This window comes from Triticum aestivum, chromosome 3B, assembly GCF_018294505.1.
Source record: "Triticum aestivum cultivar Chinese Spring chromosome 3B, IWGSC CS RefSeq v2.1, whole genome shotgun sequence".
Lineage (NCBI taxonomy): Eukaryota > Viridiplantae > Streptophyta > Magnoliopsida > Poales > Poaceae > Triticum > Triticum aestivum.
Window position 1 is genome coordinate 706,553,280 of NC_057801.1, and position 15,156 is coordinate 706,568,435.

Here is a 15,156-nt window from a genome sequence, read left to right on the forward strand (position 1 = left end):
CTAAACATGAGCAAACAATTTGTATTTCGATAGTCATGATCGGTTCTATGTCTTCTTCTCCGGGATTTGACCTGATTCCGTGGTCTTTAGAGTTTGTACAGCCCCTTTACAACATTTTCTTCTCGGGGATTCAGCCTGCTTTCGTGGTCTTCAGAGTGTGTACAATCCCTTTACAACATTTTTCTTCTCTGGGAGGCGATTTGCTTTCGCAGTTTGGGCTGATGGCGCCTCTTGGTCTGCAGCGAAGACTTCCCGACCATTGCTTCTACAAATTCTAGGTTTAAACAAGTTTGCTTCGCTCAGGCGGAAGCCCACAGGGGGCATCGAGCTATGGTCAAGACGCGCCGACGGTGGAAGCAGGAGGAAGAATACTTTGGCACCAACCAAAATTTTAATGTAATTTTATTTTTCTATAATGGTGTGTTTGTAAAGATATGTGATACTTAATACTCCATCTCTGCCGGTATAGAGGGCCTATCTCAATTTATTTATTTTGCATTTTGTAAGTGTCATTTTTATTACTCTCCATCATATGTTCTGATTTCGAGTTGGATTAAATCGTTGCATTCAAGTATTAAGAAAAAACTCACCAATGCACACAAAAGTTCTTGGTCATTTAGTGGTCATACATGCATGCGTTGCAATTAATGCATTTGGTAAACATAATTTTTTGAGTAAAACAAGAACATTAATTTTGTAATTTTTATAAACTACTAAAAATACTATACCACTCACAATCTACGTTCGTTGGTGAGATTTTTGAATTGATCACTTTAAACCAAAAGGGAGGGAGTATATGGCCGTAGGCAGTTTTGAAAAAAAAATGGATTGACAAAAAATGTACAAGTTGAAACTAAGTATTATTAACTCAATTAAAGGATATGGGTCTTTATCTCTCTCGTGACCGGCGACTCAGTGATGGAAGGAGGTCGTGTAACACCACTAGCTCTGTTAAGCGGATTCTAAAAAATGTTATGTTGCAGCAGATGTACTATATGACAAACTAGATCGTTGATGACGCACGTTGCCGTGCCCGTCAACCTTATCAATAGAATGATATGAATTTACATCATTTTTTTTTCATAAAATCCAATCACATTTTCATGGTAGAAATATAGAGGCGCCAGACAAAATGTTCTTTTTTGAACAAGGCGGCGGCAGGTGGGTGCGGGGATGACATAGTTAAGAGAATGAAATTTAGATATAAAGGACACACATGTTGAAGTACCACTGCTTTGTATATCTTGGGTAGTCTGCAAAATTCTCAATTAGCCAGTTTTGAACGGCTACATAACATCATTCCAAAACCTTGCTCTTGAGTTTATTTCTTCCGGATTGGGGCAATCAGACCATTTCTTCATAGCAGGTTGATGGAGAATGAGCAGTAAAAAATAAGCACGGCATATAGACTGTAAGTCTTGATCGATTAACTTTCATTAATAATATTTGGGGTTGTTTTAGGATGAAACTTAATAAACTAAATGAAAAGTATTACTTTTAATTGAGGCATCATAATTGGAGTTGATGGTATCAAATTATCGGATAATGATTTCTCAAACCTGTTAAATACTCCCTCTGTACCAAAACTTGCCTAAAAAATGTCTTATATTTTGATATGGAGGAAGTACATCTTAGCCAAGAGGTTACAACATATACCCAAACTGTACGACTGAAGAACGCAACAACGCTGATTGTGAAAAGTAACCCGCCCTACTACTTCATGTTAACGGGTTACAACATATATCTTTTCTTTTTGACTTAATACATGCTGCAATGTTTCTCAAAAGTATGGCTGCCATTAATAGAGACTTTTCTCAAGACATAATTCCTGCTATTTGTTTCATTTCCACATGTACCGCATTCTTGAAAGGTGTCACTTCATGTCAACAGAGATAGTGAGCGTTTGAGTTCAGTGATGTCTCTTGGAAAAAATAATCATGAAGCGGATTGTTAATACATTGCAAAGAGATAGTATATGATTTGAACGCATACATTATGGGAATACCATTTTTTTTTCATTCCATATGCACTTGCATGCCCTGAATCCATTGTAAAAGGCAACCAAAATACATCTGTAAGCGTTGCAGCCTTACAAGTTTTTCACTTGGTTTTGTCGCTAGGTGGTCTATGAATCTGAATGTATTTTTTATTATTTTTGGTGTTCATTGTACTACCATGATTGAAATGAATAGATTGGAAGTTTTCTCACACACAAAAAAAAGAATAGGCTCGGTGTATCGGACAAACATAGTTTCTCTTTTAGTATTATATTAAGCTGTAATATATTGGGCCAGAAACAACATAATATGGAGAGAAGGACATAAATATACTCAATGCACACATGAAAGGAAGGGGCAGAATGAATCTCCATGAAAGATGATAATCTATCCAGGAGCCATGTATGAACCTCGTATAGGGATGCTGCAATTGAAGGAAATAGTGGCTGGCCTCTGGTATTCCTGCGTGAAAGACATGCCACCAGATTCGCACCAATCATGTAATGGCAAAAGTCTACCGTGGGGCCAGAAAGTTGACTACAGGCCACTGAAATCAGATTCGCAAATGATAAATGGGCCAATAAAGCAAAAATCGCTGTGTAGTAGCTTTGAGTTAGATAGAGGCCAATAAGCCCACTCAATGGCAGGCCTTCGAAAAAGTCCCCAGAATAGTGGCCTATTAGGAGCCAGCCCAGTTGCGGTAAGTCGGAGCTAGAATGCTTGCGGTCGGGGCCCCTTACTGATGAGGCGGCAGATCGGCAACGAGAAATTCTTATTCTCGTTGAAGAAACTCTAGAGAAGGAGGAAATATATTGGGTGCAACGGAGCCGGGCCAACTGGATGAAATATGGGGATCGGAACACAAGTTTCTTCAACAATTTCGCGACGGCCAGAAGAAGAAGGAATCAGATCCGGAAGCTTCTTGGAGATGATGGTACGTGGAAGGAAGATGTAGTATCCATGGGCACCCTAATTTCTGATTACTTCAAGTCACTGTTTACTTCTGAAGTTGTACACCCAAACATGGATGTTTTGAATAAAGTGAAAAGTAGAGTTTCGGACTATATGAATGAAGCATTGCTTGCACCTTATACGGCAGAGGAGGTGAAAAAAGCACTGTTTAGTATCGGCGATCTTAAAGCGCCCGGTCCAGATGGATTGCATGCAATCTTCTATAAGAGGTTCTGGCCTCTGTTGGGAGAAGAACTAGTGATCGAGGTTTTAAACGCAGTGAACAGTGGAGTTATACCAGAAGGTTGGAACTCAACCACTATTGTGCTGATACCCAAAGTGGAAAATGCAGAGAAGATATCGCAGTACAGGCCTATAAGTCTCTGCAACGTGGTATATAAGGTGATCTCTAAACTCTTGGCTGCAAGATTAAAAGTTTTCTTACCTGACATTATCAGCGAGACGCAGAGTGCTTTTGTACCTGGGAGGATTATCACGGACAATGTTATCGTGGCGTATGAATGCCTACATACAATGAAGAAGAGGAAACAAGGGGGAAATGGCACGTGCGCTGTCAAATTAGATATGCATAAGACTTATGATCGAGTAGAATGGGTGTTTCTTAAAGCTATTTTGGGCAAACTGGGATTTGCAGATAGATGGATTGACTTGATCATGGCTTGTGTGACCTCTGTTGAGTACACGGTGAGAATTAACTCAAATGAAACTTCTCCTTTCAAACCGACCAGAGGACTCAGGCAGGGGGATCCTCTATCCCACTACCTCTTTTTGTTATGCGCAGAGGGCTTATCAGCACTAATTGAACATGAAGAAGAGAACAAGGCAGGCTTTTGGGGGTCCAGGTCTGTAGGGACTCCCCCAAAATATCACACTTGCTATTCGCGGACGACTCATTAATCTTGATGAGAGCTGATTCTGCAAATGCACATTCACTCAAGAGTGTTCTGGATGATTATTGTTCAGCTTCAGGTCAAATGGTCAGTGTGGCTAAATCCTCAATTTTCTTCAGTCCAAATACAGATGTGGATGTCAAAGCTGAGGTATGTCAAGTGCTAGATATTATGACTGAATCATTATCGGAGAAGTACTTGGGGCTGCCGTCTATGATAGGTGTATACCGAACTGATTGTTTTTTGCACCTTATCGAGAGAATCCAGAAACTTATCAATGGATGGAAGGAGCGTACCCTATCTTTTGGAGGCAAGGAGGCGTTAATTAAAGCGGTGGCCCAAGCCATCCCTACGTATGCGATGAGTGTTTTCAAATTCCCGAAGAAAATATGCAAAGAGATCACTGATGCAATGTCGCAATACTGGTAGGGTGATGAGGATGATCAGCGCAAAATGCATTGGGTAGCTTGGTGGAAGATGTGTGTACCGAAAGGAAAAGGTGGAATGGGGTTTAGAGATATCCATGCCTTCAACTTAGCACTTCTAGCAAAACAGTGCTGGAGGTTGATTGAGAACTATGACTCACTCTGTGCAAGAGTGTTGCGTGCTCATTACTATCCCACGGGGGATATTCTAAATTGCACTTTGAAGAAGGGTTGTTCCTTTGTATGGCAGAGCATATATGCATGCATACAAACGTTCAAGAAAGGAAGCATTTGGCGAGTAGGGGACGGCACAAAGATTGATATCTGGGAAGAGAGTTGGATACCAAACAGCCCAACGAGAAAGGTCCTGACACGACGAGGCAACTGCATATTAACACATGTGAGCGATCTGATAGACCCTATATCAGGTGATTGGGACGAGCAGATTATCAGGGACAATTTTTGGGGAACAGATGCAGATCGCATACTACAGGTTCCTTTATCCCATCATGTTTTGGATGATGTTGTTGCATGGCACTTCACAAAGAATGGAGTTTACAGCGTTTGATCTGGCTATTACAGAGAATGGGAGGACCAGTTTGGTTCGAAAATTGTTGATGCGTCTGGACAGTCGAGCACACCTGATCATCCGGTTTGGAAGAGGCTTTGGAATTTAGAGTTACCAGGGAAAGTTAAAATCTTCATCTGGCGGTGCCTGCATAACACCATCCCCTTCAAGTGCACACTTGCCAACGGACATATTCCTACAAGTGGGCAGTGTCCAGTTTGCCAGCAAGGGGCGGAAGACATCAAACATGCGCTCTTCACTTGCACCCGTGTGAGGTCGATTTGGTCTGAGTTGGGCCTAAAAACTATGATAGATGAGGTGATCCCAATCGACAGATCCGGTGCGAGAGTATTGGAGTCTCTTTTATGCGATGACAGGTTTCAACAGAAGTATATGGAGGTAATCGATATACCCGAAATAATAGCTTCTACCAGCTGGTACCTTTGGTGGCAGCGATGGGAGTTGGCAAGAGGTGAACAAGTTCAGAACCCAGTGCGCACGGCAATGGCCATTCAGGCCTTGACTCTGAATTTTGTCCGAGCGGCTGGGAAACCGGATCCATTGCCTCGTCAGAATGCTTGGAAGAAGCCACTGTCCGGGATGCAGGTTCTGAACGTAGATGCTTCATTTATGGAAGATGATCATACGGGATCCCGCGGAATGGATCATAACGGTGGATTTATAGCAGCAGCAGTAACTCAGATGGCTCATGTTGCGAATGCAGTAGCAGCTGAGGCCGAGGCTATGCACTAGGGTATCATGTTCATACGCGGCCTCGGGTGTGATAGCATTGTGATACAGTCTGATAGCTTGATCGTCGTGGAAGCATTGAGGATGAATGAAGGGTATGCTTTGGTGGCAGCGCCAATTCTTGAGGATTGCCGTAAGTTATCTGCAGATTTTGGGAAGGTCATTATCGAACATTGTAGTAGAGAATCGAACATGGTTGCTCACGAGCTTGCTAGCTATGGGAGGGGTAATCCACCGACGGTGTGGTTGGATACTCCCCCCTCTTTCATTTTAAATGCTTTAGCAAACGATGTAAGTTTATTATAATTTAATAAAGCAGCCATGAAGGCCTCCCCATAAAAAAAAACGTGAAATCCAATGACCGAAATTACTGGGAGCGTGAGAGAGCTCAGTTTAGGCTCAGTTTTACTGTCTTAAATAAATATACTTAACTATAGATAAATACGTGATAAAATATCCAATTTTCTAGTTGTGCCTATTTAAACCTTTATACTATCTCCGTCCGGGTTTATTAGTCCCCATTGTATTTTGTACCAAATTTTGACCATAGATTAAACTAACAAAATGTTCACGCATGTCACCAAATATTATATTTTTGAAAACTATGTTCAAATATGAATCTAGTGAGATAATTTTTCTTGACATGCATTAACATTTTGTTAATTAAATTTGTAGTCAAAATTTGGCATAAACTACAAAAGGGACCTATAAACCAGGACGGATGTAGTACATTCAGCCAAACAAGACGGGGGATAATTGACTTATATTAAAAAAGTGTGTCATATCTCCAAACACTGTTGCACGCCTCTGTTTGTCTTTGCTTCCTTCAATCACGCTCAAAGCTGGTAGAAAAAAATGGCAAGCAATGTGAAACAAAAGGGAAAATAGTGGACAATACATAATACTCTCTCCGTTCCAAAATAAATGTCTCAACTTTGCACTAACTTCAGTGTAAAGTTGTACTAAAGTTGAGACATTTATTTTAGGACATAGGGAGTAGTTTTGTCCACATGTAACAAAGAGCACAATATACTATTGATGCAATGAAAATAATTTTACCATGAAAATGTGCGCCGCGAGCAGCATCGGGCAATTAGAGCTCTAAGCAAAGAAGGGAGACAATCCTCCATAGCCTCGAACTGAAGATTAATACTCAGGTCGGTTCACTTAATTTTCTATAACACTATGCTCTCTAGTTTTAAAAAGGCCACATTCAATTGAGGTCTTCAATTGAAATCGGGTGCCGATCAGGGTAACAATTTCTCAAAGCCCTATAATTTAATTCCGAGGCAAAGGGGACAATGCAGGTCACGGCGAGGAGACACAAAGTAAATGAAATCATAACCGAATTAGCACCAAGGGGAAAGATAAGAAATAAAATAGGACGCCAAGAGCCAGCTACCGTTCACGAGTCAGGATGGCATTTGCGAATGGCTCGGCCGGCAGTTTCATCATTGGGGGGTGGCAATTTTTAAAACTACCATGGCAGTTCGTTTAAATCTGGGAAGTTTTTGTTGTAGAATTGCGATCGTTTGATCCCGATCAGATCCGACGGTTCTGGGGCGTTGGTGGGGATTTCGTCCCCAGGGAACGTTCCCTAGATAGCATTACCGATGAAATAATCTTGCTCGGAGGCAAAGGAGACCAAGTAGGTCACGCGTGGAACACAAAAGGAGTGTTGTAATGACAGAATTAAAGAAAGCAGAACATATAAGGAAGGAAATAATCTCTCCATTCCAAATTACGATGCCTTTAGATTTCTTCCAAAAATCAAATCTTATAAAAATTAATCAAGTCCATAGAGAATATTTTGTGCAATGCCTTTCTTCGGGCACAATCGGTGTACATAGAGAAAACGAATCCAACGGCTCGCGAGGCGGTGGATCTTTTAAAAATATCCGCCGGTCAACGTGTAGCATTGCCCGTATATAAATGGCAGGGTTACCTCTGCTTGATGCAAAAATCTTTCGATATCAATTCCGTGCTTACGAATGGAAACCCCTGGCCTGTTAGTTCCATCCATTCCCCCCAAATCATCTCGCCCTCCCTCCACCGATCCTCCCATCCCCACGAGGCCTCCATGACCGTAAGTAACGTCTCCTCCTCCATCATCACGCGTGGGTGGATTCCATGTCAATTGATTTCATCTTGGGTACGAAATTGGACCAACTCTTATGCCCTCTTAATAAGACTCAAAATGTGTTTTAGGCGCATCTCAGTATTTCCTACAGCAAGACAACAAAAAGATGCAAGGTCATCACAGCAGGCGAGCGATCATCAGCTCCGTTGCTGGAGGCGCAGAAGCAACGAGACGGCGGGCACGTTAACCCGGATTAGTTTATCCCGTGGGGTGGCGCAGTTTAATCCCGGCCCCGAATGATTGCCATGTGTAGGACAACCAGATACAGCTGCGAGTATTCTACTCAACCACTGTCATGAGTCATGGACTCATGGCCAATGCTCACGACGCAACCCCCAAATTCCGCCACCACCGTCCTGGTAGAGGCAGACTCGTCGTAGCCGCGTAATATTCTACCCCACCTGCCGTTGTACCACCTCTACCACGACTAGTACCAGGGCCGAGGGGGGACTCAGTCACAGCGAAGAAGGGTTTGTCTTGTCGGCCTTCGCTGCCACCTCCTCCCCCGCCACCGCGCCCACCTTCTCCGACGCTCGGCTCCTCCGCGCCCTCCCCGCCGTCTCCGCGCGCCCTCCGGCGAGCCTGCGGGTCGGCGACGCCCTCGCCGGACCCCCGAGGGAGGCGGGCTCCCGGCCTGCTGAGCCCTGCCAGCAGGGCTGCTGCCGCCGCCGCCGGATCGCTGGCACGGCCGCCCCGATCCGCGAGGACTAGAGCCGCCGCCCGCGGATTTGGTAAGCACCGTTCGTCTCGGGCCACGCACGCGCACGCACGCACGCGCGCGGATATTGAGGCCAGTTCAAACTGTTCCGCGGTTTGGGGGATCTGGCTGCCCCGAACTGCTTCCGATTCGTAACTGCTCCCCTAGTTCCTTCAGTTTCTGCTGCGAATTCTGCTGTGCCGCTCGGATGCTCTAGCGATCTGTGTGCGTACCCGACTACCCGTGCTTTGCTCCTCACGCGGATCTTGCTTCCGGCCTAAGATTTCAACAACCGCCGCTGAAACTCGGGGCCGGGCGGTTTAGAATTTCTTCTAGGTGCTTGCGTGTGTACTTGTCGGCACTGTTGTAGTCTTAAATTTTGCTTGTGGAAGTTTAGGAAGCAATGCTGACTTGAGAGTCGTGATTATTAGATGTACTACTAAGAAAGCTACGTACACCGGTAGTTCTAGAAGTCCGTCTTAGTTGGGGTGTTCGAATTAGTCTCCTTCATTCATTGCGAAACTTAGATGTAACCAGCCTAATCAGCACCCCCTTTTGCTTCTCAGTTTATCCATCGGGGATTCAGGGGCATTGTTTTCTCATTTCTGAATCGTTTGATGACTTACAAGCAGCTCTGATTTATCATTCTTTCCTCGCTTTTGCATTCACAGCTACAAGTTCTTCAGCGGTGCGGAAACCATTCTGCTAACAAGTTCCATCGCCGCCAAAAGATACTGACAGCCCCCATGGCAAAGCCCGGCATTCTAGGCCGGAGGTATGTTCAATGCATCTAGTTCATGGACAGGACTGATGCCTAGTGACTTCTAATTTTTTATTCTGTGCTCCTCAATTGAATGCATAATGATTTCATTGCCAATCTTCATCAGCAGCAGCATGCCAAGATCAAATGAAGGCATGAGGCTCGTATTCTCAGCAGTTATCGGTATTATGCTAGGTTACTTGTTTGGGATATCCTTCCCTACAGTCAATATAACCAAGGTAAATTGGACCTTTGCATCTCTTGTTCTCTTATGCCACATACTTTAGAAAATAACCCTTACTATCTGCATTTCGCAGCTTCATTTCCCTTCCAGTATTGTTTCCTATATTGAAGATAGAAACTCCGGAATCACAACCCAAACATTGTTGAACCATGCATGGACATCTGCAAACAGTCACAAGAAGAACAATTCTGATTCCAAGTCTGATGAAATTCCTAAGGTACTTTGCCAGGCTAGCACTTTTTATGGGATTTTGTTAGTTTTTTGACTTGTGTCCTGTATTTGTTCAATGCAATCTGTGTTAGCTTTCTTCTTACTTATATCCTGTTTTGTTTAGATCGTACATTGCTTTAGTTAATTTTGGGTGACCGTATTATTGGCCCATTGCTTGAACTGCTCCTGTATTTCTCATGTTAAGTACGTGAATTTCAATTTCCGGGATTACATGTAGGATGTAAAATTGTTTCTGCCCGTATTAAAATGATGCAATGCATTATTGCATTCTTTATGGAAGTGTGTAAGTTGATGACTAAATTTTCAATCCTCGATTATCACTGGTATTGATTGAAGTCCTCACTTTTCCTTGGATAAAAAAAGATATGTGGTTCCTCCTAACTATTCCCATTCCTAGTTTGATTTGGGTAACCTCTTTTATTGAAGTATAGGACATAACTTCCGCATAGATGGCTGCTTCTCATAGATAAAGCTGGTTTTATTTTATTTTTAATAACTATTCTCTGTTCAGATTTATGTTACCTCAAACCCTAAAGGTGCTGAAAGGCTCCCACCAGGTATTGTCGTATCTGAAACAGACCTCTATCTGCGAAGATTGTGGGGTGAACCTAGTGAGGTTAGTTGTTGTTTCACTTGCTAAGTAGCGAATGATGCTTTTAAATCTTTGACTGACATTTTTAATACCCTTTTTTTATCTATGATCTGAAACATACCATCAGGATCTTACTATCCAGCCAAAGTACCTTGTTACATTTACAGTTGGAATCGCGCAAAAGGCAAATATTGATGCAGCAGTCAAAAAGGTAATTAATTAGACATGTAGCATGCTTAAAATACACTGGATAAAATATATTCTGGTACTGATTTGGTAAAACTGATGATGCATCACAGTGAATTGCTCAATTTCTTCACATATAAAATAGTAATGATTGCTTTTGGTATTCATGCATGTCTTCTATATAGTTCTCGGAGAACTTCACAATTATGTTGTTCCACTATGATGGTCGGACTACTGAATGGGATGAATTTGAGTGGTCAAAAAGGGCCATCCATGTGAGTGTTAGCAAGCAAACTAAGTGGTAAGTTCGTGCTATTGTTTATCAAGTTTTTTGCATTCTTTCTATTTGCTTGACCGTCAAAGCTTAATGCTTACTTATAATTTACCCTAGGTGGTATGCCAAGAGATTTTTACATCCTGATGTCGTTGCCCGGTATGACTACATATTTATCTGGGATGAGGATCTAGGTGTTCAACATTTCAATGCAGAGGAGTAAGCACTACACCCTTGTTTCCTTTCTTGTCACCCTAATGTTCCTTCTGAGGCAGATAATTTCAATACAACTCTTTTTTCAGGTACATCAAGCTTGTTAGGAAGCATGGGCTGGAGATCTCTCAACCTGGTTTGGAACCTGATAGAGGTCTGACATGGCAAATGACTAAGCGGCGTGGTGATCGAGAAGTTCACAAGTGAGTTATAGAACATATATTCTTGTTGATACTTGACCATCACCCACCTATACCAGTTCCTTATGTGACACTTTGCTTTATACAGAGTAACCGAGGAGAGGCCAGGCTGGTGTTCTGACCCCCATCTGCCACCGTGTGCAGCGTAGGGGCCAAATTGTTTATTGTTAATCTATCTTGATCTGTCAAAATTTGTTTTAACATTCAATTTGATGTGCAGATTCGTAGAAATTATGGCAACTGTGTTCTCTAGGGATGCATGGCGCTGTGTATGGCATATGATCCAGGTGGGTTGTCATTTAAATCTCTTAGTTAATCATCTTGTTTGGAGCTGTATGCTTACACTTTTACACTGTTTTCTGCAGAACGACTTGATCCATGGATGGGGTCTTGATTTTGCTCTTAGGAAATGTGTGGAGGTATTTTTTTTTTTGCCAATTATCAATTTGACATGTTGCTCTCAGTGATCACTGTACATGTAATTTAACCTTTAAAGGTCTAGGTTAGCTTAAATTGCCAGGGACACTGTGGAACCGGGCGTAGAAAGCAATGCAAAGGAAGTTTAGTGGTGTTATTCCTTTGATCCAAAATGAGTTTCATAGGAAGAAAAATAATCCTATCGATTGTAATCCTACAAAATCCCTTTGATCCAAAGGGGTATTCTGCATGATGAACTATTTGGTGACATTTTCATAGAAGGCTTAGCCCATCCACAATTATATCGACAATAACTCTACGGAGTTGTAATTATGTGTTCCTTCACTTTACATGCTTTTCCCAACCCTTCATGTCTTACTGAGCTGAAACTATTTCACTCTTTTCTTTAATTAAACAGCCGGCTCATGAAAAAATTGGAGTTGTTGATGCTCAATGGATTGTTCATCAGGGTGTTCCATCACTTGGCAACCAGGTAGTCACCGTTTCATCTCACCTATCACTGTATGCCGTCACTTGTTTCCTGACCCTGTAGTATTCTTTCCTGGCAGGGCAAGTCGGAGAATGGAAGAGCACCATGGGAAGGGGTAAGCACAATCTTACTGATTTCATTATGTATTCTTCACATTTCAATGTGAATTTCTATGTACACGAATTCTGAACTCCACGCCACGGCACAATCCATTTATGCCTTACACTTCATGTTATACTCAACACTTGCTTGACGGCGCCCCACAGGTAAGAGGACGGTGTAGAAAAGAGTGGGGGATATTCCAGGCAAGGCTGGCCGATGCCGAGAAGAAGTATTACTTGGATCAAGGGATCACGCCACCAAATTCGACTTCAGTCTAGACGAAATCACACGGTGCACAGGAACCATATTAGGTTTCTGTTCAGGAAACCTGGCCCTTACGTGCTCAGTATCGTTCATGAAAATAGCAGCTGCCTACTAGTATAGCTGAAGCTCCGGGGCCAGATCTGTACATGGGTTACCCACTTACCACGACGACCATCAAGAGCATGTTGCAGAGAGAGACGCATGCTAATAATCAGACTTGTGTACTAGTAAATTATTGTACCGATGCCACTTATGGTGGATGCAGAATATCAGTTAGAAGTACATCTTATTTAGACACTTTTGCAATGCAAAGGTCCACCAAATACTGGCATACACATGCAGGAGCATGAGCAGATAAGTATCACTGTAGGTAGGATTGTATCACGCAGGTAGTCGTCGCCGGTGGGCAGGACGCAGGAGCTCAGTAGTAGCTGTGCTTCTTGGGCTGCGCCCACCCGCCGCCGTAGCCGCCGCCGGAGTACCCCTGGGTGGTGGAGCTCTCGTACGCCTCGTACTGGCTCCCGCCGCCGAGCTGCTGGCGGCGCTCGTACGCGGAGTAGTACTGCGTGCCGCCGGGCATGGTGCTGCCGGCGGCGTATTTATGCATGCCGTATCCGCCGCCCAGCACCTCCTCTTCGCAGTCGCTATCCTCCTCGCTCTCTTCGTCGCTCTCGCATCCGGCCTGGTTGTACTGCTGCTGCTTCTGCATCTGCCGGAGTCGGACAAGAGCATCATACCCTGCGACGTCGCCGCCGGCGCACCCTTGCTGCGGGTACGCATTGTGCCCGCCGACGTAGCTCCCCTGCTTCTTCTGGACGAGCGCGTCGTACCCGGCGATGCCGCCGTCGCACCCTTGCTGGTACGACGCCTTCTGCCCGCCATAGCCGCCGTGCTGGAAAGCAGAGTCGTACCCTCCGGCCATCTGCCCGCCGCCGTAGCCGTGCTTCGTCTGCTTCGGGCCGCCGTACTGGAAAGCAGCGTCGTACCCTCCGGCATCAGCGCCGTGCCCGTAAGCCTTCTGCCCACCACCGTAGCCGTGGTGGACACCGCCGTACCCTCCGGCGTCGCTCCCGTGCTGGTACGACGCCTTCTGCTCGCCGTAGCCGTAGTTCTGCACTGAGCTGTTGTGGTGGACGGCGTCGTACCCTCCCGCTGCAGCGCCGTGCTTGTACGCCTTCTGCTCGCCGCCGTAGCCGTGCTTCTTCGCGCCGCCGTAGCTGTCGTGCTGGAGGGCGGCGGTGGCGCTCCCATGCTCGCCGTAGCCGTGCTTCTGGTTCTGGACCGCGCTGTCGTACGCCTTGTGCTCGCCGTAGCCGTGCTTCTGGACCTTGCTGTCGTACGCCGTCTGCTCGCCGTAGCCGTGCTTCTGGACCTTGCTGTCGTACGCCGTCTGCTCGCCGTAGCCGTGCTTCTGGACCTTGCTGTCGTACGTCTGCTCGCCGTAGCCGTGCTTCTGGACCTTGCTGTCGTAAGCCTTCTGCTCGCCGTAGCCGTGCGCCTTCTCGCCGTAGCCATGCTTCTGGACCTTGCTGTCCTGGTGGTACGCCGTATGCTCGCCGCCATAGCCGCTCTTCTGGACCTTGCCGTCCTGGTGGTGACCACCGTACGCCTTCTGCTCGCCGTAGCCGTGCTTCTGCGCCGAGCTGTCGCGGTGGGCTTCAGCTCCATAAGCTTTCTGCTCACCGTAGCCATGCTTCTGCGTGGCGCCGGTGCTGTCGTGGCTGACAGCATCGTAGCCTCCATGCTGGTACGACGACGCTTTCTGCCCGCCATAGGCGTCGTGCTTCTGCACGGAGCTTTCGTGGTGGTGAGCGCTGTACCCTCCGGCGCCGCTCTCATGCTGGTACGACGACGCCTTCTGCTCGCCGTGCTTCTGCGCGGCGTTGTCGCGGAAGAGAGCGTCGAACCCTCCGACGTCGCCCCCGTACGCCTGCTGCCCGTAGCCGTGCTTCTGCACCTCGGCATCCTCAGAGCACAGCTCCGTGAGGGAGGCCGTCTTCTGCACGGCGCCGTTGTACCCCGCCTGCTTCTCGTTGAGGCTCATGTGGCTGATCTCCGTCATGACGGTGGTCACGGAGTCGGAGTTCTGGGTGTGGTAGCTTATCACGGGCTTGCTCTGGCCGTAGCCACCGCCGAAGCCCAAAGCACGCTTGACGATGGACATGGCTGCTTGCTTGCTTGGGCTCCTGGCTACTTGCTCTTACTACTACGGCTAGCTTGTGTTTTTGTTTTGCTAGTTGCTTTGTGCTCTGCTGTATGTGGCAGCCTTGGGAGGTAGGGTTTTATAGGCGCCGTGGCGAGGGTGGGAGCCATAGCATTTGTGCTTGGTATGGTAGCAGATGGATATATGCTCTAAACTTTATATCTGGTCAAGCATCTAGTGATTCGAACCTAATTTCCATGCCTGGCGGGAATGTAAATTCCCGAGCATCCTCGCCAAATTTCCAAGAAGCTTGTATGCATCTCCAAATTCCTAAGCATCTTGTGATATTGGAAGAGATAAAGCCAAGATCCTATTCGCGAGCCATATTTGATGGCCTATTTTCCCGTGCCTGGCGGGGATGCTTACTTATCGTATCTTATAATGAAATGATCGAACGACGATGAGATACTACTGGCTTAGAAAATCATCAAAATATGATGATGTCTTACGTCTATTGCATGGTTTATGATTGAAAACTGAGTGTATATATAACGAAAGGTCATGTTGTAATCACTGATGATTTTTAAGCGATTACTATAGG

General features: G+C 45.4%; 2 protein-coding genes across 7 annotated transcripts; one reads left to right on the top strand and one right to left on the bottom strand.

Moving 5' to 3' along the window:
• The first annotated feature begins 8,097 nt into the window (after nt 1-8,097).
• LOC123071895 (uncharacterized) lies at nt 8,098-12,735 on the top strand. 6 transcript variants are annotated; one of them, XM_044495465.1, is made up of 15 exons: nt 8,111-8,473; nt 9,111-9,214; nt 9,327-9,438; nt 9,517-9,660; nt 10,186-10,290; nt 10,394-10,477; nt 10,638-10,753; nt 10,844-10,945; nt 11,029-11,142; nt 11,228-11,284; nt 11,360-11,426; nt 11,505-11,558; nt 11,975-12,049; nt 12,126-12,161; nt 12,313-12,735. In XM_044495465.1, exons 2-15 carry the CDS (start codon nt 9,186-9,188, stop codon nt 12,424-12,426), a joined length of 1,209 nt encoding a protein of 402 aa, XP_044351400.1. In that variant the 5' UTR covers nt 8,111-8,473; nt 9,111-9,185; the 3' UTR covers nt 12,427-12,735. The 6 variants fall into 6 exon arrangements, with proteins under 6 accessions (XP_044351396.1, XP_044351398.1, XP_044351400.1 ...); XM_044495466.1 differs by having other exon boundaries at nt 8,114-8,473; nt 9,330-9,438; XM_044495461.1 differs by having other exon boundaries at nt 8,098-8,473; nt 11,360-11,558.
• On the bottom strand, nt 12,635-14,657 carry LOC123071892 (hornerin). Its single transcript, XM_044495460.1, has one exon. It carries the CDS (start codon nt 14,574-14,576, stop codon nt 12,834-12,836), a length of 1,743 nt encoding a protein of 580 aa, XP_044351395.1. The 5' UTR covers nt 14,577-14,657; the 3' UTR covers nt 12,635-12,833.
• Between the last annotated feature and the right edge of the window lie 499 nt (nt 14,658-15,156).